The following is a 23,137-nucleotide window of genomic DNA, read 5'->3' as shown; positions in this document are numbered from 1 at the left end:
CATTAATCGAATTGACCTGTGATATGACGAACAATAATCTCACGGCGATTTCGATAAATGTACATTCGCGTCCGAGGATTTCTCTCTTGGCGCGACACAGCGACGTTTATATCCTCGCGGATAGTTATATAGCTACCGTTATGCAAAGTTTGGAGACCGGATATATTCCGTCGGCTGCGATTTACGAGTGATGAACCCGTCATGGATCCCGGGCGGTATCGTCTGAAACGTTTAGTAGAGAGTAGATGTACAAATCGTCGCCTGGCGTCACGGGGCAATTCATTTTCCGTCGATTTATCCGAAAAGCCGTTGATACCGAAGACCCGCGAAGGGGATGGGACGCGAAAGAGAGAGAGAGAGAGAGAGAGGTAGAGGGGATGAGGGCGCGCACAATTGATTTCTTTCCCACCGTCAACCCCCCGTTCGCCCCCGCCCGTCAAGCGTTACACGATCCATAACCCGCACGGCTCGGCCAGAAACGAGCCGGATGAGAGTGCCGTAAATTCCGCGAGCGCTCTAAATTAAGCCGCGTCTCGTCGGCTAAAGAGAGAGGTATACGAAGTTGTAAAACGGTGGAAAACCGGCGCTGATTTTATTGTCAGTCCGGCCGCCTTCCCCCGACTTATTGTTAGACGTTACTCTTTCCTTGTGTTCTCTGTAGATACACATATCTACCTACCCTTTCGTCTTTCGTAGCCTGCAAAATGCAATTTCATGCAACATGGAAATCTTAATCACACGTTTAAAGCGTGAGAATAAAATTGCATCAGCGTGAAAAGGAAACGCTTTTGTAAAAATGTAGTTATCATAAACTGAATTATATGTCATTTTATAATGTATATGATATTTTTACGTGATTTAAGCAAAATTCTCTCTTATTTCGCTATGTTAGCTTTGTGTCTAAAATGCAACGTTGCAACGCGATTCAATTTATCATTTGACTTCATCAAGTATCATACGATACATTTGTACATATTCAGAGATTCTATTGTATCTTCGAATATTGAAACTCTACGAATCTCTTTCTTGATCTGTGGCGAGCAGTATAATTCCATAGACTATATATCGAAATCTTCTACATTGTACTCTTCATATTTTAAACATGAGAGTAAAATTATATCATGAAATTTTTGAAAAATAAAAATTTCTTTATCAAGATTTAATAACAACGTATTAAATATGAAAGAATATAGAGGATTTTTCTATCAATGTAATATTTAAAAATATCTAAAAATTAATTCGATTCAGAGATCGGATCTCGACATTTTCGCTAATAATAACATAAAATTGACTGAAAATTATTGGAGAAACTATAATTAAAATCAAGACCGGCAAGTATGTGGAGGACGCATTTGGCATAATATGTGCGTGTACAAATGGAAATTCAATACTACCTCTGGATATTGAAACTCCGCGATTTTCCCTCTGCGACGCGACAAAATGTCGCTCTCGTTCTCTCTTCATATCGCATAGGTCTCTATCCAATCGTCTGCCTCTCATTCCCGTTGATTCACCTAGTGGGAAAGGAAATAGACAGTCGGTCCAGCTGATACAGTTCCGCACCGGGTGCATAATAGTCTAGTTAGTTGGTGCAGTCGGTACCAGATTCGATTAGCCTCGTTGCAGTTGCACGAGCTGCGTGGCAGCTTTAAACGATAAAGCGATACGTTTGAACTGCATTACGTTCTTCTTGTATATGGGAGAAGAGATATACAACCTAGAAAATATTTCGTAAACACATTTATGGAATAATCATCTTGTTATATAGCTTATTCTGAGCACATTATGCGAATTATTATTATTATTATATTATATTTTTAATGTTACACGTCTATTAATCTCTGTTCGTTTCCACTAAACCTTATTATTAATGACGAGAATTATTTATATATTCGGAAAAAAATGCCAATGAAAGAGAGAAAAGAAAACGTCATTATATATTCTCTGCGAGAGATATCCTTCCATTTCCACTCCTATCAATAGAGAGAAAAAGAAAAAATATAATAATATTTCGGAAAAATATGTATTTTATGAATATTTTAATACCTTGTCAATTTAACAAAAATTTATCGTAGTCGTAGAGATCATACTTTTTTATTTTTATTTCAATTGTAATTTCCAATTACAATTTTTCGACGTTAATGGTTAATTATTTCAGAGAATAAATTATATCGCGGTTTTTCTAAATTGCGCTAAATACTAAAAATGTGGATCTAACGATAATATTTCATTATTTTATTTAATTGTATAAATTTAATTAATTTTAAAACAAGAAAAATATCTGTCGAGCGATTTGAAAAAAACCCAGCTCTTCCGACTGTCGATAAAGATTTCGCGATGCCAATTTCGCGATGCGTGATAAATTATTACACCGGCCAGCAATATGTCATACTGCCAGGTAGTTTAACGTCTCGTGGTGGACGTAATACATTTTTCTCTATTTTTCAATGTATGTCGGTCGTCTACATCGCCTGTCGTTAACTGCTATGCAGACATCGCTTTTCCATTCGACGCAAACTCGTATGAATCGCTCGCAATCCGTTGATCGTTACAACTCGCATCGCATGTAAAAGTGGGAGTTACAGCGTTCACGCAAGAGTCGGATAAAAAAAAAAAAACGACGCTACCGAACGAGAAAGACGTTCATGGATAGCGCAAAAACTTTCGACACGTTTGCTTGGCCTCCTTCTACCCTTGTGTCGATTTATATCCTTCGAATGGATAACGGTCCGCCATTCGTTTCTGATTGTATACAGACTCATGCACTTAGCGTTATCGTCTGCAGCAGCGCTGAATTTTTTTGCTTCTTTTCTTTTCCTCGGAACAAGTCCATTTCGCGTTAGCAGACTCGTGCTCGTCACGCAGAGTTCTAATTTCGTCGAGCTTTAACTAAGTATATGTATTTTTCAAATTGTTTTACACAAACGCGTTTGACGTAAATGTGATAATTTAGCGATAATTACGAGTCTCATTTATATATATATATATTTTTTTTTTATTTCTTGACATTAATAAGAATGAAGATGGAAAGATATTTCTTGTCACAGTATAATACTGATATTCTTCCTCTTTTCTTTTCCTTCATTAATTTCACGTAGTACGTCTTATATATACAAAACTATGTTTATTCCATGAGAAAGGAACGGATACTGTTGACGTCAAAGACGCCGGGATACTTTGTTGTTTGTTTATTCAGTAACTTATCCGAACTTATTCTTATACACAAGCTCGGAAGAAAACGGAAAAACAGAAGTATCACGTTAGCGTTTCAATCATTATTATTATTATCGCTTTCGGATTATATGGATCGATCTAGTTTTACAAAAGATGTCTCAATCATCTCGACGTCGATCATACACACGATGCAAGATCGCGTAACTTGTTTTCCGAAGGTACATTGGATGTGCGAGGGAAAGGATGGTTAAATTGATCCGGATTGATGGATGCGGCGCCTCATTATTGGTTCCATTATATATCTGCTTCCTCAAGCCGCATCCGATCACTGTTGAACAAGCTGTTCAATCGACCTGTCCTTTTATCGTATAACGAAACCGACCATCTGTTATAAAGTATACTGATCAGAGTTACTGTATATACATACACGCTGGTCGCACACATACTTAGTTGCATTGCCCGAGGTTTTCGGTCAAATGTTAATGAAGGCAGGCCTCTATAATACCTATTATTACGTAAATGGTCATGTGAAAATTATCTAAACTTCAGGTAATAATAATTGTGTATATGTGTTTGCAAATTGACTGTAATTCTGTAATCTCTCTATAATATAATAATATAAGAAGTGGAATATGTGAATGTGTGTTTTCACTACATATATGTTTTGAATAAATGCCCGAAAAAGGAGCTTCGAGAAATTTCAAATAATTATATACGACAGAAGAATTTAACGTAATGATTAATTCTAGTATATTTTTTGCCTTGTAATTACTTAGAAAATTGATAAAATGTTTCAACTTTTATAAAAATTCTTAGTTTTTTAACAACAATAAGAAGGAATATATTACCAAAAAATACAAATAATATATTATTTGTCAAATACATTTTTGTTATGAAATAATTTTTTATGAAAAATTTTTGAAATACTGAAATATTTGATTAATTGATAATATATATTTGATAAATTTTGCGTCGTTTTTTTTAACATACATATAATGAAAATAAAAAAATTTTTTTGTTTATACAATATATATAGTTGTCTCAATTTTCCTTGAGAGTTTCGACGGAATACATTTTAGAACGTGTGTTTGAACGCTCTTTGTCGCGTCTTAGTTTAAGAAGAGGAGCATCAGAGCGCGAGAAGTTACCCTAATATGACGAAGTAGTCCTTCGAGGCATACGGTTATGCTGATAATAGCGAGGTAGGCGAGGTAGGTCAGCAAAGAAGCGATAAAACTTCCTCGAGAGCTTCTTCTCTCCTCTACCTTTTTGTGACACAACAATGTCGTTTAAGTCCCCTTTATGGGCGACTACGCTCCTCGTCACGGTTGGTAAATGACTTGATCTACCAGCCAACCGGTTACATCTTACCGGGGATGGGACGGTGACTCGTTTCGGAAAAGTTGACGTTGACGAACTATTATAAAGAATTGACAGGCGACAGGAACCTCTCCGATGCAGAGGTACGGCTTCCCGTCGCGTGCGTCCTTGTTAACACATTTTTAAAATACGGACGATACATCGCAACAAGTTTCCCTCGCGTGATACGCGAACGAACAGTTCGCTTTTGCGACCCTTTGCAAAACAATCCGCACGTAATTAACTAGCGCTCCGCTTAATGCACTTGACAGCGAGCAAATAATTTGACTCGTTATTCCCTTGTGATGTTTGCATCGAGAAAATTAAATTCAATTCAACCGACGCATTATATTAATTTAGTTAAATCGCACTTTTGAATTTTATTTACAAGAATATTTGATACTTGTATTCGTGATTTAAAAAACGTACCTACATTTTCTGTGACGTTTCCCAAAATTTTTTAAACGATTTTATTTGTCGCAATAAATGTAAAATACGCAAATAACATTTGATTCGATTTTTCCAGATATAATCGGTTATTTAAAAACGTGTAATTGTCTTTTATTAAATTTTAAAATACCTACTTAAGTACAATACTTAAATAATATTTAAACAAAAATTCTTCATTTAATGTATTAATTTAGATAATCTATTATTTGATTTATATTTTAATAATGTGACAGTAAAGTAATTATATAAGTAATACAATTATGTAATTATGCAATATAAGAATATTTCAATTCAATTGTAAATTAAAAAATAAACATTACAAAAATAAATTAAAAATAGCATACTCAAGAATAGAAACAACTAGATAACTTTAGCGCGAGAATTAACTGTGGTCGATAACTGTGGTATGTGAAATCGATAGATGGAAGAGAAAATGTCACTCGCAAATTTACGACAGGAATGTCAATAAACAAATAATCCGTAAGCGGATACGGCAGAGTTACGATTTTATTTTATGATAGAATATTTCATCTTTCTCGGCTACGTAACTGCCTGTAATTTTCCCGAATAATCTCTTTTACGATCAAACCTGCATTATAATGACGGATCAAAAGTTGCAAGCACTCGCGAATTGTCCGTATCTTAATTTCTTAACGACATGGAATCGAGCGTGAAAAGCGGGCTAATTGCAAAGTCGTTTTGGTTCTTATTCCAAGTGAAATTTATATTCGCTCGTAAAAGAGCGTTCCTCTAGAATTTCTCTAGCTTTTTTGCCGATACTGTCTTTTTTCATTTCCGGCAAAATGTGTCGTAAAACTTATAACAATTATCATTTTTTATCATTCGCGAGCGATGTCATTTTATTATATACTTTTTTATTTACATATATATGGAACATTTGTATAATATTTTCTCTAGATTATTTTTTCAGATTAGGTAATAACTTGCAAAAGCTTTACAATACAACTGTCAAATTGCGAAACTCGTATGAAAAGTAAAATTTCTATTTCTTCATGAAATTGCTCTTCTGAATTTGCTCTTTTCCGAGATTTTACTAAACTTTTTTTTTTTAAATTACTAGAAGATTTTGCCAAAGAAATTTTCCATCCATTTTTACAGCCTTTCAAATAGTTTGTTCTTTTCGCGTGATGTTTAATTTAACAGCGTGATGGCGTATATTCAGTGTTTATTTTTTATTTAAAACAAAACTTTATTTCTAATTTAAAAACTTTTTGTATGCTCTAGAGAATAATTTTTTAAAATAAATGGCTCTCTCTTTTTCTCGATATATCTTGACAGTTTTACTAATATATACGTAAATTGATTTTATATTACTATATATAATATTCGAACGCAATGTGTTATTATTTTTCTCACACGTAGAAACGAGAATATTTCAATAAAACAAAATTTTCTAATTGTCACCGACTTGTTCGCTATGTTGGCGGTTTAAGGAACTGCCGGAAAGTCATTCTGCTTTATGACAGGCAGAATGTCCTTTAATGTTATAACGTGAAACAGTTACAGAATAATTAGTGCACAAGATGAATTTTGGCGTTTACGTGCGCGCGCGCGCAAAAGGAAGAGAGAGAGAGAGAGAGAGAGAGAGAGAGAGAGAGAGAGAGGGGGGGGAGTGATAGGGAGATCAACGAACCCTGCACATTCTCTTTCTCCTCCTACGTTCAACGTCACGAAGCATGGATTACAAAGGAGCGTAATTTATTGTTAAAGGGGTGGACAAGGCGTACGATGCTTAGGGATGCTTGGACGAACGACGGTGGGAAAGGCTGGTGGCGATGGTGGTCCAGGTTGGGCGGATTGCTGGCGATGGCGGCAGCCATATCCTGTCTCGTTGCCCCGTTTCCGGGCGCCTCGGCCAATCCGGAAGCGAAGCGTCTCTACGATGACCTGCTGTCGAACTACAACCGCCTCATCCGCCCTGTTGGCAACAACAGCGATCGCCTCACTGTCAAAATGGGACTACGCCTCTCCCAGCTCATCGACGTCGTGAGTAGACCCCACTTAACCCATTATGCTGTCGCATGAATAGCATTTATACTCTATATAGAGTAGGCTGCATCTCCCTACTTCCCGGACCTGGAGATGCACGCCAGATATGTGGAGCAAGAGTACTTGGTTGTGAAATAATCCAACATGTTTCATCGATTGGCTCCAGCTACGAGGAATGATATCCGTAGAGAGCATACAATTGTTTTAATAAAGTCAATAAAGCGCAGGTAATACTAATAATAATAGGTTTAAACGTACAAATTAAGAGCATATTTTATCTTCACATTTTTTCTCTCCGTGTGTTTTTTTTTTTTTTTTTTCCATTTTCATTCGAAATTATGTCATAAAGTACCGGATTGTGTTGAATCACGTTTTCTTCACGTGTTATTATTAAAGATATTTTTTCTACTTATATCCTCCACTATAATCGTCTAATTGCAAGATTATAAGTGATGTATAATTTCGTAACTTGTTTTTGATGAAGTATGCATATGTTGAATCAATTTTCCTGACTCCATTCAATTTATATAATCTGGATTATACCGCACTACTCAATTTACTCAATATTGATGTATGTGGGTGATGCAAATGCGAGACAATATAATGCGCAAAGCTCGAGCTTCCTCAACTGCTATATGAAACATTTCATTATAATGCAAATTAGAAATTCCAGCTATTTATATAAGCATTTGATTTAAATAATTTTTATCATTTTAACGATGCCGATAACATATATCAAAGGAAGTAGAATATTTCACAACCATTTACTCTTTGTAATATTTAACTGTATCTCTTCTCATTACATATTCCCATTACCTATGATAAAGACAAGTCATTATCATGCAGAACAGAACGTTTCGCAACTAATTTCATCAAATTATATCCGATTTAACATAGTTAATAGTAGGCCGCAAGTGTCAAGTCTTAATAAAATTTTATTTGTTCACGAATTTATCCAAAAAGACATTCAGACGTGGCTGTAACATGTGGAATACGGATTACGTGTTGGATGTGTGACCGATAACAGTCGTCCACGTACTTGCGGCGATAAGTTGGATTCCGGGAGTTCCTCTGTCGGAAACGGAACTAATTTACAAGCGAAGGGATCCGTGGCACTCGAGCTATTAATTGCCATAATCTGATCGTCAGCAATCAATCGCATCTCGACGAGGAACGCTCGAAACTAAACGTATACACGCGCGCTTCTACACACGTATGTATATGCGCGAGTGCCGATCAATGTGTTAGAATTACGTTGATTGTCTCCCTACCCCGCATTGTCTCCCACGGTTATTACATTCGAGTTACATACCCGCGACTCGATCTGAATTTCGGCAGTAATTGCCTCGATCATGGATCTCTATCGACTAATACGCGCTTCTGTCTAAACCATAATTAATTTGTTTTCGGCCGAGCGCTTACTGTCGCGCATTATCGACGCAGAAATCATCAACTACGAACGCAATGCAGACAATGTTATTGAATCAAAACGTAATAACCTCTTGATTTCAAAAATAGAGAGAAATCTATTATTGCCATTCAATAGATCGAATTAATTTCTGTTAATATTTTCCATTCTCTAGCACGCATGTTTAAATAATTTCGTCCAAAAATAATTAACCTGATCTAAAGCTTTATTTTATTATTATTATTATTAATATTGAGCCAACCGAGGTTCTTTTGATTATTATATTAATGTCTAAAAAGACATATAAAAAAAAAAAAAACATTTTTGAAGAAATATGTGTGACAAATATTTTAATTCATTTATCTTTTTATCGTACATATATATGTACATATAAAATATCAGAATAAAGCGAAATACGCGTATACACACATATCAAACACATAAAATACAATAGGCGTGGTTTTTAATTTTTTTCAACGAATTATAAATTGGTGTAAAAAAAGTTGACTTTAACACATACATTTTATGCTATTGTTTAATGAAGTAGAACTTTCAACATTTGAACGCTTTAATACAGGCCAACAATTTTAAACGAAAACTTGTACAATTTCGCATCTCTCGTTGCATGGCTGCAATAATTGCTAAGTACGAACGGGAAATCGTCTAATCGGTTTATAAAATAATTGCCCGTCTACAATGTGTTTATATATTATTCATTCGAAACATGCGGCGTACGTAACTTTTCACTGATTGAAAATCCCGTAGCGGGACGTAAATATTACTTAATTACTGCGATGGTATACGTGCAACGAACTCGTTGGTTCTGCAAATATCGTTTATAGAATTTATGAAACAATTGTTGGCTTCGGATTACCAACGAAAGTAGCGTGAGAAATAACGAACGCGCACTTTGGGCGTCGCGTTATCTAAAGCAATCGTGATATCGGAAGCTGAATCACTCGAGGCTCGATCAGCGACGATTAACATCGGATATCTCGCGTGTTTTCTACCTCACGTGTGGCGATACTTGCCGTTGCAACACTACTAACGCTCACTTTTTACAGCTCGCGGCTCGAAATAAAAGCTGCGAAATTCGATCAATAGTCAGAGGTTAACTGAACGATTGTTTCTTCATACAAGTGGCCAGTTTATCGCGAGCTAGAAAAACGGGCGTGAGCACGTTCGGACGAAGAGAGGAAATAAAAGTTTTTATTTATAATTGTCACACTTCAAAGGTGTCGACTAATGATAAGTGCTTCGAAGTTTAAACGTACAATTGACATTGTCTGTCTTCTTATAATTACCATTGCGATTGTTTATTCTTTCTCTTCGATAGAAAATTATTAATTTATTAGTATACCATTTTAAACTATATTTAATAAAAAAAAAAAAAAAAAAAAAAAAAAAAAAATCATGATACAATCTATGAGAAGAGGACGTAAAATCAATATAAATAAATGAAACATATTTTTTTTTATTGCTTGTTTAGTTTGAGGAGAATGAATATAAAAGAAAATAATTATGTTTTTTTAACACTATCTTGGAAGTCATTTAGAATATTATTTATTATGATACCGATGATTTTGATCGAGCAAGTGTTGACCACAAAAATACAGTAAGACTAACTGCGCAACTTTTATGGGAACGCGTGTCACGTAAGAGGGACACGCGAATTAAATCTGTACGAACAACAATGCAAATACGTCAACAGATAGTCTGAAATATAAATCGCTTGATTCGCAACAGAATGATATCCCAGCGGGCTCGTAAGAGGACTGATTCCCCGCGTCGTAGTGTTCGATCATTATTTACACGGTCTCCTTTTCAAGAGAATCACCTTCTTGGAATCGCACTTGTTCTCCGTGAAACATCTATCCCTCCTCTTTCCCAATCCTCTCTCTCGCATCGATTCTACGGGGATTTACGAGCAGCAACACAACAGCAGGCAGTGAGATTGACTTTTACTTCCGCGGATGGATGCAGCTCGAAATCACGCGCGTGGTTTTCCCTTCCCTTCTCCCTTCCGAACACTTTCTTTCTCTTTCCTTTATTATCGCGAAAGGATTTTGCTGTTGTGCAGAAAACGTGAATCGCGGAAACTCGAGAGGTTTTATTTGTCAAACGATAAATTGCGCCTCGATCAACCCGCATTACGAGCTTGCACAAGTAACGGCTGTTATTAAATCAATACCTTGCATCAAGCATGATCAAAATGACGTTCCTTGCTTGTGAGGTTGAATGCATCTTATATTTGTTCGTACAAAACATTTTCTCCTTTATTTGTCTTTCTATACAACTTCTCTTCTTACTACAATTTCTCTTTTTACTTTTTCTTTCTTTCTTGTAAACTGCAAAATTGCAATACAGATTATTTTCGCTGTGCAATGTTACTTACGGAAATTATTTGACGAATAAATGCGCGTACGTTTATTTTGCAAAATGTAAAATTATTGCTATATTCCTTGACAGAGTAGCCTTCGCTATTAATTTCGTGATCAACCGCAATCAATTTGGATCGAATCGAAATGTGTCGCGTCAATGATTGGCGAATCTTCGCGCCCGAAACGGCCAAAATTGTCGATCAGCTGTCATCAGTTACAGAGGTCGATTCCATCCGATCTATCTTTGATCGACAGGCAGACATGTGAGCGCACACGTTTCGCGACAGGTGCATAATCGAAGTGGATGATTGCATCCCGACAGAGAGCTATGTTGTCACAAGTTTCATTTGACAGTCGCGGGGGTTGTTTATTTATCGTAAATTGTTATGCGGGAGAGATCCTTTGGCATCGACTTTTCGCTTCTTCTAATTAAACCACTCGGACGATGTTGCGAAACTGCAAACTGGAGCGCACGTTCGCACGTTGTTCGGAAATTCCGCGCGTGTTGCTCCTTCGAGGATCGAAGTAGCGAGAGGATTTATGACGGGTGGCGATTATCGATTACGCCGTGATCATTACTCCCGTTAGAAGGCGCACTTATCTTCGCCACGCGCGAAAGGAACTTTACTACTTTTTACCGGAAAATATTGTTGCCGTGCGGACATTACTTTGTGCGATTTTACGCAAGAAATTTCGAGTCACGATAGTACCGATATTTTATGTTATATTAAAATATAATAAATTCAGAATGCAATTTGATATAACCTTAAATAAATTGTGTAATCAATCTTTTTACAAACGTATCAATGTATTATTTAATTTTATTAATATACAGAAATAAACAAGTTGAAAATATATACGGTTACATAATCTGCTACATAGTCGTTATCGGTTGTAAACGTTAAATTACTTGATTTTGTAGCATGTTTTATAATGAGAATGTAAAAACATTATTATCTCTCTTATACCATTATTAAACAAGTCAGTCAGATAAAATGTATTAAAAATAATTTTGACATTGTTTTCTTGCTCTTTTATATGTAGAATGTGTTTCTATATTATGGAAAGGAGTATGGAATTATAAAAAACAGAATATTATAAATAAATGAACATTTTATATTAATTTTATTCTTCAGTTACACGCAATTACATAGAAATTTATCACAATCTTTTCGATTGTTAGGATGATATGATACAATTATTATAAATGCTTCGAGATTCTGTGTTTAATTTACAAAAAACTTTATAATATTGTTGATATATTTATTTTCTATTAACGGGAATTTATTAAACAGAAGAGTATAGTAATTTAAATTTATAGGATTTTTAATTCCGCAGATTAAATCCGACAAGCCGAATTAGACTTTTAATCAAATGTTGTTTACGACCGCAACATCATGTAATTGAGACATCTATACATGTCATGTTTTTTATTTAAACAGTAATTTTTATACATTTATAATTTCCATATCGCAGGTGTGTGTACAATATTAATAAAAAAATACATTAAACCGTGTATTTTTCAGTTGACATATTTTTAATCGTTAATTAATTATAGATTGTGAGCACGAGATACTATACTGACAATTGTAAATGAAATTTAATTTACATAACAATTGTAAATGAAATTCAATTTACATAATTGTGGATATATTGTGCATAACAATTAATAATTTTTAAATATACTGAGGGGAAGGAAAAAGGGAGGAGAGATTAATCAGCGTAATAGTTGCTTATTTGAATGTAATTTTTTGTTTAAAAGTAAACGAGAATTCGATGTATGCATTATTATGTCGGGAATTATTATCTCTAGCAAAGAGTTACGGATATTAATTAAAATAGCTTTTATTTTTCCATTATATGAACGTTTTTCACAGACTTTCAAGTAGCCTTGCGTTGATTAGCGCCTCAAACGAATTAATTGGCGTAAAAGACGGACGATGTAGCGCGCGCTTCTTCTTTCACGTGTTCGCATTCTGTTTCATGAGTGTCAATTAAGGTGACTCACTTTACGTAATCAGGGATTACAAATTCGCTTTCCTTGGGTTTCTCTTTTCTGTCGAGTGGCGAAATAAATCTCATCGCGTCTTGAGACGAGACGTGGTTGGTCCTTAAGGTTTGCGTTACAGAGGGATCGCGTTGCCTTGTCGTTATCAACCGCTGCGCGATAACGAAGACACGTTTTTGCTCGTTAAGATCATTGTGGAAGAGAGTCCTTTTTTTTATTAATGATTCGATATTTTATATTCTCGCGGAGAGTTTTGCCTTCATGGTAAGAACTTAAAAAAAACCCTGAATCTGCATATTATTGAACTCTGTGTAGATAATGCGAGATGCCTACCATCAATTATTGTGCGATTAAATGAAGTGATAATGTAGTGGTTTTATGGTGAGAATTTTTAATTCGATAATAAATGACGCTATATTTTATCTTAATAGCTTTAAGGAAGCACATTTAAATATATTTTTCATTCTTTATCTTTTTCTTCAGTAGACAGAAAGATGGTTAAAGGATTATACGAAGAAATTTGTAAATGATGAACTTCAACATTAATTATTTTTCACATTTTAGAAAATATTAGCTTAAAGATTTCAGTTCAGAGTTATGATATAAATTATCAACTTTTTTTTTTAAGATTATAAGAATATATTTATACAATATTGGAATACTTTCAATTTTAAATACTTAAAATATTGTTGAATTTTATCTTTTGTGTGCTTTTTCATTTTACATAAATCTACTAGATATACTTAATTTTTATCCTTTCTTGTGCCTTCATAGTTATTCAATAGCCTCCCCAGCAGATTGTGGTACTTCGAGCGAGATTGAACCGGTCCATTTACATGCTGAGATAAATCCGCTTTCCGGCAGACCAAATGTTCCAAGTCGATATATTTTCGATTACCCTGTCGTGCCATGCCTCTGCCCCGTGTCTGTAAAATTGATTATTCTGGCGGTAGGATCATTGATCCTGTTTTCGCCCTTGTTTCCGGCCACCGCCAGTGGTAATTAAGTCTCTTATAGTTTTCGTAGGCCATCGGTTTCAGTTTCCAATTGCTGTAACTACCACCAGCGAAACTTGGTTGCCGCTGCTTTCAGCAAAAAAATAAAAAGAATTGTCTCTCACCGCAAGTGGGAGGCGAGCCCGCGTTTCCCGCAGTTACCCCGGGACAATGAAAATTGGTTAGCCCATTTTCTACGACATTCAGTGCGCCTTTCCTATACCGACTCATTTAATTGCACGCGAATAACCGTGCCAGGGTTAATCGCTAAACCACCATATTTCGAGGTCATTAGAGATGAGTGCGCGTTGAAAAATTAATTTTTTTTTGTTTCTCGAGTTGGAATTATTATTTAATGCGACGTGAATATATTGCCTTAATGTGTTTAATAGTGTATAAAATATTAAGTCTACGAAATTAATTCTTGTTATTGCAAACTGAGAAATTTGCACGATATTATTTAAAAAAGTTGCTTGAATTTATTTTATACTTATCAAAAGAATGAACTCATAAGATTTTATACATGCATTATTTTTTATTACATAACAGAAGATATAAAATCAATTTTTCGAAACATTTATTTTTGCATTATCGTGAAAAAATACATTTCAGTGAATACAAGCGAATCTCATTCACAATTATTATAATGATCAAGTGCATTTTTCGGATGCACGATTCAGTATGCATTTGTGTACGAATATTTGGCTCAGCAAGTAATGGTTTTCTCCTTCATTACCGAGTGCCTTCGGTAATTAAATTTCCCTTAATTTTCACAAGTCACTGATCTCCTCGTAATTCTAATAATTAAGCTCCCTGTTCCTACGATTTCCAGTCGAGCGGACGTTCAATAATGCGTTTCAATGGACGATGCGACTATAATCTGACAAGCGCTGCCACCAAATCCGTGCTATTTCCGTATTATCAGTAATGTATTTTATCGGCATAGAATTTCTATCAAAATCTATAATAATGCTTTAAAATTGATATGACAATAGATAATTTAATGACTAGTAACTTGTATATTTGAAAAAATTCTGAAAGACATTTATGTATTTATCCATATAAATATTTCAAATATTGTACATACGTATATATGTTCTTTTGTAATTTTCACAAGTCATTAATTACACACCACGTAATAGTATATATAAATCGAAATATATAATTCTCACAGTGATATACAGTATGGTTACGAATAATAGTTTTTAAATGATATTCTGTATATATACGCATGTATCAGAAATTGATAACGGTACGATTGATGATCTCACGATAGCATGAGGTTTAATACTACTGGTAATTGAGTTCCCTGTAGTGGCACATATTCCGTTGTGTTAATAATACGAGCAGTTCGGCTTTAAACTTCTGGGGGATCTCCGGTTTGTCCGTTGAACGCATTTAATCGAAATAACTAAAGCTCGATAACCTCCAGAGCGGAATCTTCTACGAAGATGATTGAATTGGAAAGGAATCGTATATCGAATTCGTAACTGACGGATTTCAGGGAAAAAAGATTATCTTTGTTAATATACGTTTTTTGATTTCAATCCGAGCGGAAATTTTATCTGATGTTTATATACCGTATTTTTTTAGCCAAAATTAATTCGATATAAACCGATTAAATAACATTGACGGATTATGAAGAATAACAAATGATGTGATGAAAAAAGTAGGTTTATTACGTTACAAAAGTTAATAATATTGTTGCTTTCCTTTTCCTGCGGTACACCGATATCTAAAAGGTGAATGTATTAAAAAGCTCGCTTGATAAATAGGTTTCTTATATGCGTTCGGGATGTCCTATTTTCTGGATTATGGGAATAATGAAATTAGGTGCCTCCTTTCTCAGGCTTTGCCGCGACGTCTTACGTCACCGGTTAACAGAAAATCCACTTTACTTCTTGTCACGTTATATTGTATTAAGATTTGCACCTCGATATAGCTGTTATTTGCGAAAATAGATAAATCGCGTTGCTGTCTAATAGAATCTCCAAGAAAACATGGCCGATCGGTTCGAAATAGATATAAAACGAAAAAGCTCTCTCTAATCAAGAATCGAGTTGTATTTTTAGTTTTTCTAGACCTTACTTAAATACAACGAAAGATTTTATTCTGCAGCTCTTTGAAATAATAAACGCGTTGCGTTAAATATTACTGGCACTAATTAGCTCCTAACATTTTAATAAATTCTATAGAATTTTGTGTTATTTATATTTCTATAGAACATCCAGCGTTCATAATGTCGATTCTCAGAGAGAATGAATAATATCTACTTTTATCAACAGTGTCAAATAACATTGAACTTGCGTGAACGCGCGATGCAATTTTCGCAAACAAAGCCGCTGGCGGGACGGTTTATCGATGCGAGACGGCGATGCGACGTCGACATGCGCGAGATCAAACTGTTTATTACAGCATCGCAGTTAGTGCGACATTCGGGATTCGCGTTTTAAAGGATGCCAATTTATACGTCGCGCTGACGCTAAGCAACGGCACGTAAAATCCGGGACGTTCGCGAATGCAAATGACCCTCCGGGGCTAATGATCGGGGCGTGAGGCTGAGAGAAAGGAAGAGAAAGAGAGAGAGAGAGAGAGAGAGAGAGAGAGAGGGAGGGAGAGAGAAATGGTCGCTAAAATTGAAAAGCGCCTTGTCGGACGGTCACGTAATGCGAGATCGACCGCTCCTGTAATCCAGCCACTGCTCTGCGGAATGTGGATGGATGTTTAAAGCGGCCGCGCACCGGCTGACTCAAAATCGTCCAATTTGGAGGCCGAACATCCGGCCGCGCGAGCGGGCCTGTTAAAACCATAGGGAACTTAATTATCCCAGCTGTCGTGTAGCAAGGGAGAGAAGGAAAGGGGATTATTCTCGTTTCCCGTTGAATCTCGTCGTTGAATTTCGTCCGCGCCCTGATAGCAAGACCGATTTGTTACGGACTTGATATAGCTGCTTAAAGTTGCTCTCTGGATCGCTGTCACCCTGTGATATATTGGAGAGCTGTCATTGATAATCACCGCGGTGCTTCGCGACTATAGGTTGCCTGTAGCTTTAAACGCTGGACCGGAGGTCTGTGTCATGTTCAGGAGAATTGGAATTGGAAATTGATATTTCCTGAGTAATATATTTGTTTCGCACCGCTTTGTGTCTAAGTCTATTGTCAGGTTAAATTGATTTTAACACGTTAAAGTTAATAAGAAATGTTGATTTATCGCAATCATATACTTATATTGATATTGATAAATTTGTGTAATAAAGCCTTATACGATTTTAATGATATATTAAAATTAAATTATGTTATATTTATTATATAATTATATTATATTAAATTAAATTATATTAAAATTGCAGTTCTTTAAGGGCTGTATACAAAATAATATAAAAAAGATTTATTGATTTTACGTCATGAATATAAATCGAATTCCTTATCAATCTTTACACAGTGTTTATTTGGCGAAATAATTTATAAGGATAGCTCTCTTTGTAACAACAAAATTATGTATTTATCAGAGAATTGTATATATTTCGGGTACATTTTCTTAGCTTATCTTTGTGTGTTTAATATATATTTCAATATGCGTTCGATATGCTATGCATATACATACATATCTGCCGTACGTTGTTATCTTGCCGGAATGTATGACATAATCCTGGATAAGAAAAGCGGCACGTGATTCGCATCAAAAGTATCACCGGGAAATTTTTATTCGTCACACGCACAACGGCAAAATGTGCGGATGCGTTAAATATAAATGAAGCCCGATATGAAGGTTGGTTAACTCGCGGCGTAGAGGCTTTCAATGTTTGTGCGACCTCGACAATCCCGCCCCTTCAACGCCCTGTAATAATCTCCACGGATTTACGAGTCGTTCTATTCGAGAATCACGTCAGCTTATATGTGGAATTATGTCGCGCCGCAGGATTACGGTTTATAGATGCGTGGAAACGCAAAGCCCGCGACTTTCGCGTCCGCACGCTTTGTGGGGAAAAATCGTATGGAAAAAAAAAAACCACGCGCTTACCGATACGCGATAGATTATCGCCACACACATGACGTTTGCGAGCTTGTTTGCATATTTAAGATGCGAAGAACGCAGAGTTTAATTTCCGACTGTATACGATATGTCAACATTAAAAGGAGATGTATGATTTTTTTTTTTTTTTTTTTTTTTTTTGCTTCTTCCTGATAAAAGCTACGATATTGAAATTACACTCGCACAATCACCCTCTTGCACGCCAGCTAGTACTGCAAAGATGATGGCTATGACGCGAATGGAAAAGTTGAGGGAGGATGGGGCGACTTTTTTCTTGAAGGGAAAAGTAATAAGATCGCGTTACGATGCATTAGCTCCGAGCGGATTAATACGCAATTTTCCTCGGTGCAGCTTCATCAGATATAACTTTTCGTGTCTGAGGGCGCTCTGTGGACCTTTTCCAATTTCCTGTTGTAGCTCGCCGCAGGCGAATATAATCCGGCGAAGATATAATATCTACAGTAGCTACATAGGATATTTTGCATAAACACGTCGGTTACATAACTTGAAATGATGTTGTATGGAAGATATTAAAGTAAAATGAGATTCATTTATGAAAGAAACTTGATTTGCTTTGTTCTTTTTGAATTCAAAACGTACATTTCACAACGTGTGTATTTTCCTTTTCTCTCTCTCTCTCTCTCTCTCTCTCTCTCTCTCTCTCTTTCTCTCTAATGTTTTAAGATCCGCGGTTCCCCATATAAAGCATCTTATATATTCCCGATTAAAAGGCAAATGTGGTTTTTTATTGTGACGCACAACTGCGTCCACAAAAGAAAAACCATGAAGAGACGCATTAAAGATAAAACCAGCGATCACATATCTCGAAAATGACATTTCAAATTCATCAAACTATGACATTCTACGACTTTCTATGGTGTCGCGTACGATAGTGACATCAGTTAAACACGATTTCAAACGGACTTATTTTCATTTATTGAATAACATCTATCAATTTTCGGTTATTAAAGTTTTAAATATAATTACTCTTTTTAATACGATACAATTTTTAATTTTTCCTTTCTACTTGCAATTAATTAAAATCATATAATTTAGATTTTTTAAGAAATTATTTTTTCAATATTTTAATATTTTCGAAATTTTAATACATATTTCAAATGTATATACATATTTCAACAATTTTGACATCTGCATAGTTTTATTAAATATAACAATAAAGTGTAAAATTATTAAAATTTAGACAGACAATAAATTATGAATTAAAAATAGAAAATATCATCGTGTTGTGTAAAATTGTAACAAATATGTTGAGCAGGAAGAATCAATTGTTTTCAGACAGGTATACATACATACAACGCGGTTGTTGTGTGTGTACATGTTATACTTTTGCGTCACCATTCCAAGTAGAAAAAAAGTCTCTGCTATATGTTTTTGATAGTTCATTTTTAGCCAACTCGTCTCAACTCATCACGGAATCCTCGCACCTTTCTCGCCTACCGTAATCGTATTCTTTTCTACGTATTAAACCAGCAACCGCCATCTCTTTTTTCCTTTTCTTTTCCTTTTCTCCATTGCCGTCTCCGCGCGCCTGTCGCCCATTTTTCCCCAACTTTTTTCTAACTCCTTTTCCATCTCATAATTCCCATTCTCGTATGGCCGAACAAAGAGGGATGTCCGTTCCCTCGCTCCTTGCGGACGTCGAGACAACGCCGTCTGCCCATTGTCGACTTTCTTTTCGCATCGGCTAACTTCCGTTTTCTCCGTGCAATTTTCACCGTTATTCAGTCCTCGTTCGCGCCGTGACGTCTGAGAAAATCCGCGAATACAAGGGAGTCCAGGGGAGAAATTAAAAAGACATTGTGCTCTCGCCGGCGGCTGCGGGATCGAGAATCCTTATCCGCGGGATTTAAGGCGCACGAGTGATCATTTTCCCTTTTTCCTTCTCTATTATATCATTTATACACACCCTCTGTTCTCGGCGCAGGGAACGTGTCGCGATGTAAAAAAGCACGAATCCATTATGAAACCGTGTATACAACCTGTTCCTCTTTCCTTCATCGTATTATATATCTCAGAAACGAAGAAAGCTAAAGCGCGGAAACTACTTTTCTCAAAAGCAGCTTGCAAAAAGTGCAGAATGATGGATGACTACGTGATAAAAATTCACTTTCAAAATTAGTCGCATAAAGCAGAGAAGGATGAATTTAATTAGACTGAAACACGTGTGCGTAAAAAATAACATAAATCCACATTTATTTAGATATATTTTTTTAACGATTTTTTGTACAAAGTACGAATTGTTTATAGAGATTTATAATTATTTTTTATTATTACGTGCGTTTTAATTCAAATTAGACGTCAAGAATAGCTTTAAGATTATTCGGTCTTTTTAAACACGAAGCTTTCGTGTGTTTATTAAATTATTCCAAATGCTGGCAAATAAATATATATATATATGTATATTACGAAGTCTAGGCAAATCTTTTAGCTAAACCGTTGTATGCATGGTTTAATAGAGTTCACCAAAATTCTTTTACATACACGGCGCGTTAATATGTTCTCTGATGAGAACGCACGACGTATAATTTTGCCGAAAATCATGTCACACAACGCAATCAGCGAGTCGCGAGTATAAACGTCATATTTGCGCGGACGCAAAAATTCCGTTTCAGTCCTTGACATTTGCATAACCGAGTTTCCTGAATCGCTACACGTGTCCACACTGTAGAGCGGAAGTGAGATCGTTGAGCTGTCTGCGCCAGCAACGAATACACGAACATATTTTCATGTCGCAATCACATAATTAAGTGCAGTGAATCGAGATTTTTTTTTGAGAAGTCCATCGCGTTATCAATATTATTCTGTTACAGTATAAAATATAAATATAAAATATACTGTAAATTAATTAAAAGTTTTAAATTCAGAGGTATCTATCTTTAATAAAAATTGATTTCTTAAGATGGCTAATAAAATTATTGTCACACACAATTGTGATTCGTTATTATATTATATTTATATAAAATTATGTTTATTAATAAATTTATAATGAATTGATACATTGAAAAGAATTTAACAATGAAAACAGGTATATTATAATGGACAGATCTATAATAATCCGATAATTTTTTTAATTTAATTATTTTATTTTTGTTTGGAAGCTATACATTCTTAAACCATTGTTAAAATTGACTTTTATTTCGAAGGATATATATTTAATTATGTCGTTATTCCTTTAAAATCAGACAAAATACATACATGAGATCTAGACATGTGTTGTCACATTTTCGAGAAACATTTCCTGCGCAAACTGCATGTCGATTCTCGCCACGAGGGGGTCGAATTCCGACTATTTAATTAAATCAGAATAGATTGAGTTAAGTTAAATTAGAATTCACCTTCATCAATTTTCAGTCACCGAACTTTGCGGTTGGTTTCCGGAGATGGGTGGCCGGCGGCAGTTTTCCGAGGGACAGCAAACGCGCGGAGGGCGGTCGTCGCGTGGTTCGGCGGGGGTAACACGATATTCGGGAAAAGGGACAAGGGAAGAGGCAAACGCGCAGACACAAAGTCTTGCACCACGTCGCGAGAAGGGATCGGTTAATTTGCTAATGAATTTTAGAAAGGGCCATATACGCGCGCGTCTCGCTCCGTCTTTCATCATAATAATTTGATTTAATCATGCTCGACAGTGCGGAGATCGTTTTGTTTACTCACGGATATTAACCGCGGAAGAGATAGGGAGATGAAACAAAAAAAAAAAAAGAACACTGAAACATGCGCGGTGATGGTTCGTTTATCCACTTATTATACGCTCCAAGGTTACTTAATCGGGGGCGATCGACTGGAATTATCTCTTTCATCTGACGTGTGGGGGATGTGCTGTCAAACTAAGCGGCGACGTTACAGGTGAATGCCTTTCTTTTGGTACTGACATAAACTGTATTTATGATAAAATACACATATAAGATGCAGCGTAAGTAATCGCGATTTTCTGAAAATGTTTTACAATTGCTCAAATTTTACATAATTTATTAACGACAAATGTAAGTATAAGATATCTCGTTTGAAATATCCAATATTTTTATATAAAAAATTAAATAAAAATAGGACACTGTATATGAACGGGATGGAGTGTAAATATAAAAGAAATTATTTATTAGTTTTAACTCATAATTTTAAGATACATTTTTCAATATCCGGATACATTACACACCATAAGCCAACTATAATTTTGATAAAAAAATTTAAGGATTTTAGACCATAAATTGACATGCGATAAGCGTCTTGTTTCAAAGATGTTTCACATAAGATGAAAAGAAGATTTAAATTTGATTCGAGATATATGTTTGATATTTTTTTATAAATGAAAAATTGGTAAAATAATATGCTTAAATAAAACAAATTGATTCTCGAGACTAAATAAAACTTCGTAGTACGACGCGAACGTAAACATTGTTCGTACATATACAATGCCTCATTGGTACAAGGTCAATAAACACCGTAGTGGGGATTGAATGTGCTACGCACGAGAAGGCATGCCTTTGCTTCTTTATTTATTTAATCGCGAACGTTTGGCTTGTAAGGACATATGAGTGAGAGTCGATTAGTATTACGGAGAGCAACATAAATACTACGAAAAGTGTACTGTAAGTACTTTACAACACACGGATACTTGTGCCTTGTAGCAACTCGTATTAGCAGAGTGTCTATTCCCTATGGAAAAACATGGAAAACTTGTGATTTTTTTTGTTTCTAAAAAAATCAGAGAAATCTTATAAAATTCTATTGGGATTTAGGGATTTTTTTGGGGGAAAATTTTCTTTTTTATAATTTTGCTCATATTTTAAACAGTCAGCCGTGTGTGTGAAACTTCCGTCTCACTTCATGGAAATTCATGAATTGTTCTAGATTTATTTTTAATAATTCTAGACTGCTTGATAGATTAAACAATAATTCTGGCTATTAAATAAAAAACAAATAATTGGGACAAACTGATGTGAGACGTCAAGTTCACGTTGCTTTGTCCGCTGATAATTTTTTAAACAGTTTTAACAAGTTTTTACCGGTTTTTAAGCGCTTAAAAATTCTATAATGGTTCTACAAAAAGTTTTATGCATAAAAATGATTAGAATATTAATTAAATAAATTAAGTCGTCCGAGATGCCGGACATATAAGTATCGATGTGAGATGTCGTATCTCTGTTTGTCTAAGAATAAATTAATTATGCATGTGTACAGAAGGCGTCATTAATTTAATGTCTTTGCAAATGAATTTATACACATGTCAATACATTTATATACACATATATTTTAAATATACATATAAGGAAAATGTATATATTCCGAATCATTTATAAAG

General features: G+C 35.2%; 1 protein-coding gene across 5 annotated transcripts in view; it reads left to right on the top strand.

Moving 5' to 3' along the window:
- Nachralpha1 (nicotinic acetylcholine receptor alpha1) overlaps nucleotides 1-23,137 on the top strand; it is a 130,247-nt gene that overhangs the window by 49,671 nt on the left and 57,439 nt on the right. For 3 of the 5 annotated variants that reach the window (XM_072908377.1, XM_072908376.1, XM_072908375.1), the window contains one exon: nucleotides 6,715-6,990. The exons of 1 other annotated variant lie outside the window; for it this stretch is intronic. In XM_072908377.1, coding sequence (XP_072764478.1) covers nucleotides 6,733-6,990 — 258 coding nt within the window. In that variant the 5' untranslated portion in view covers nucleotides 6,715-6,732. Of the gene's footprint in view, nucleotides 1-6,714; nucleotides 6,991-17,162; nucleotides 22,425-23,137 lie in introns of those variants that run through there. One more of the 5 variants, XM_072908378.1, reaches the window with a different exon arrangement.

The sequence above is a fragment of the Anoplolepis gracilipes genome, chromosome 16 (genome assembly GCF_047496725.1).
Source record: "Anoplolepis gracilipes chromosome 16, ASM4749672v1, whole genome shotgun sequence".
Lineage (NCBI taxonomy): Eukaryota > Metazoa > Arthropoda > Insecta > Hymenoptera > Formicidae > Anoplolepis > Anoplolepis gracilipes.
This window is presented reverse-complemented; position numbering and strand designations above follow the sequence as displayed.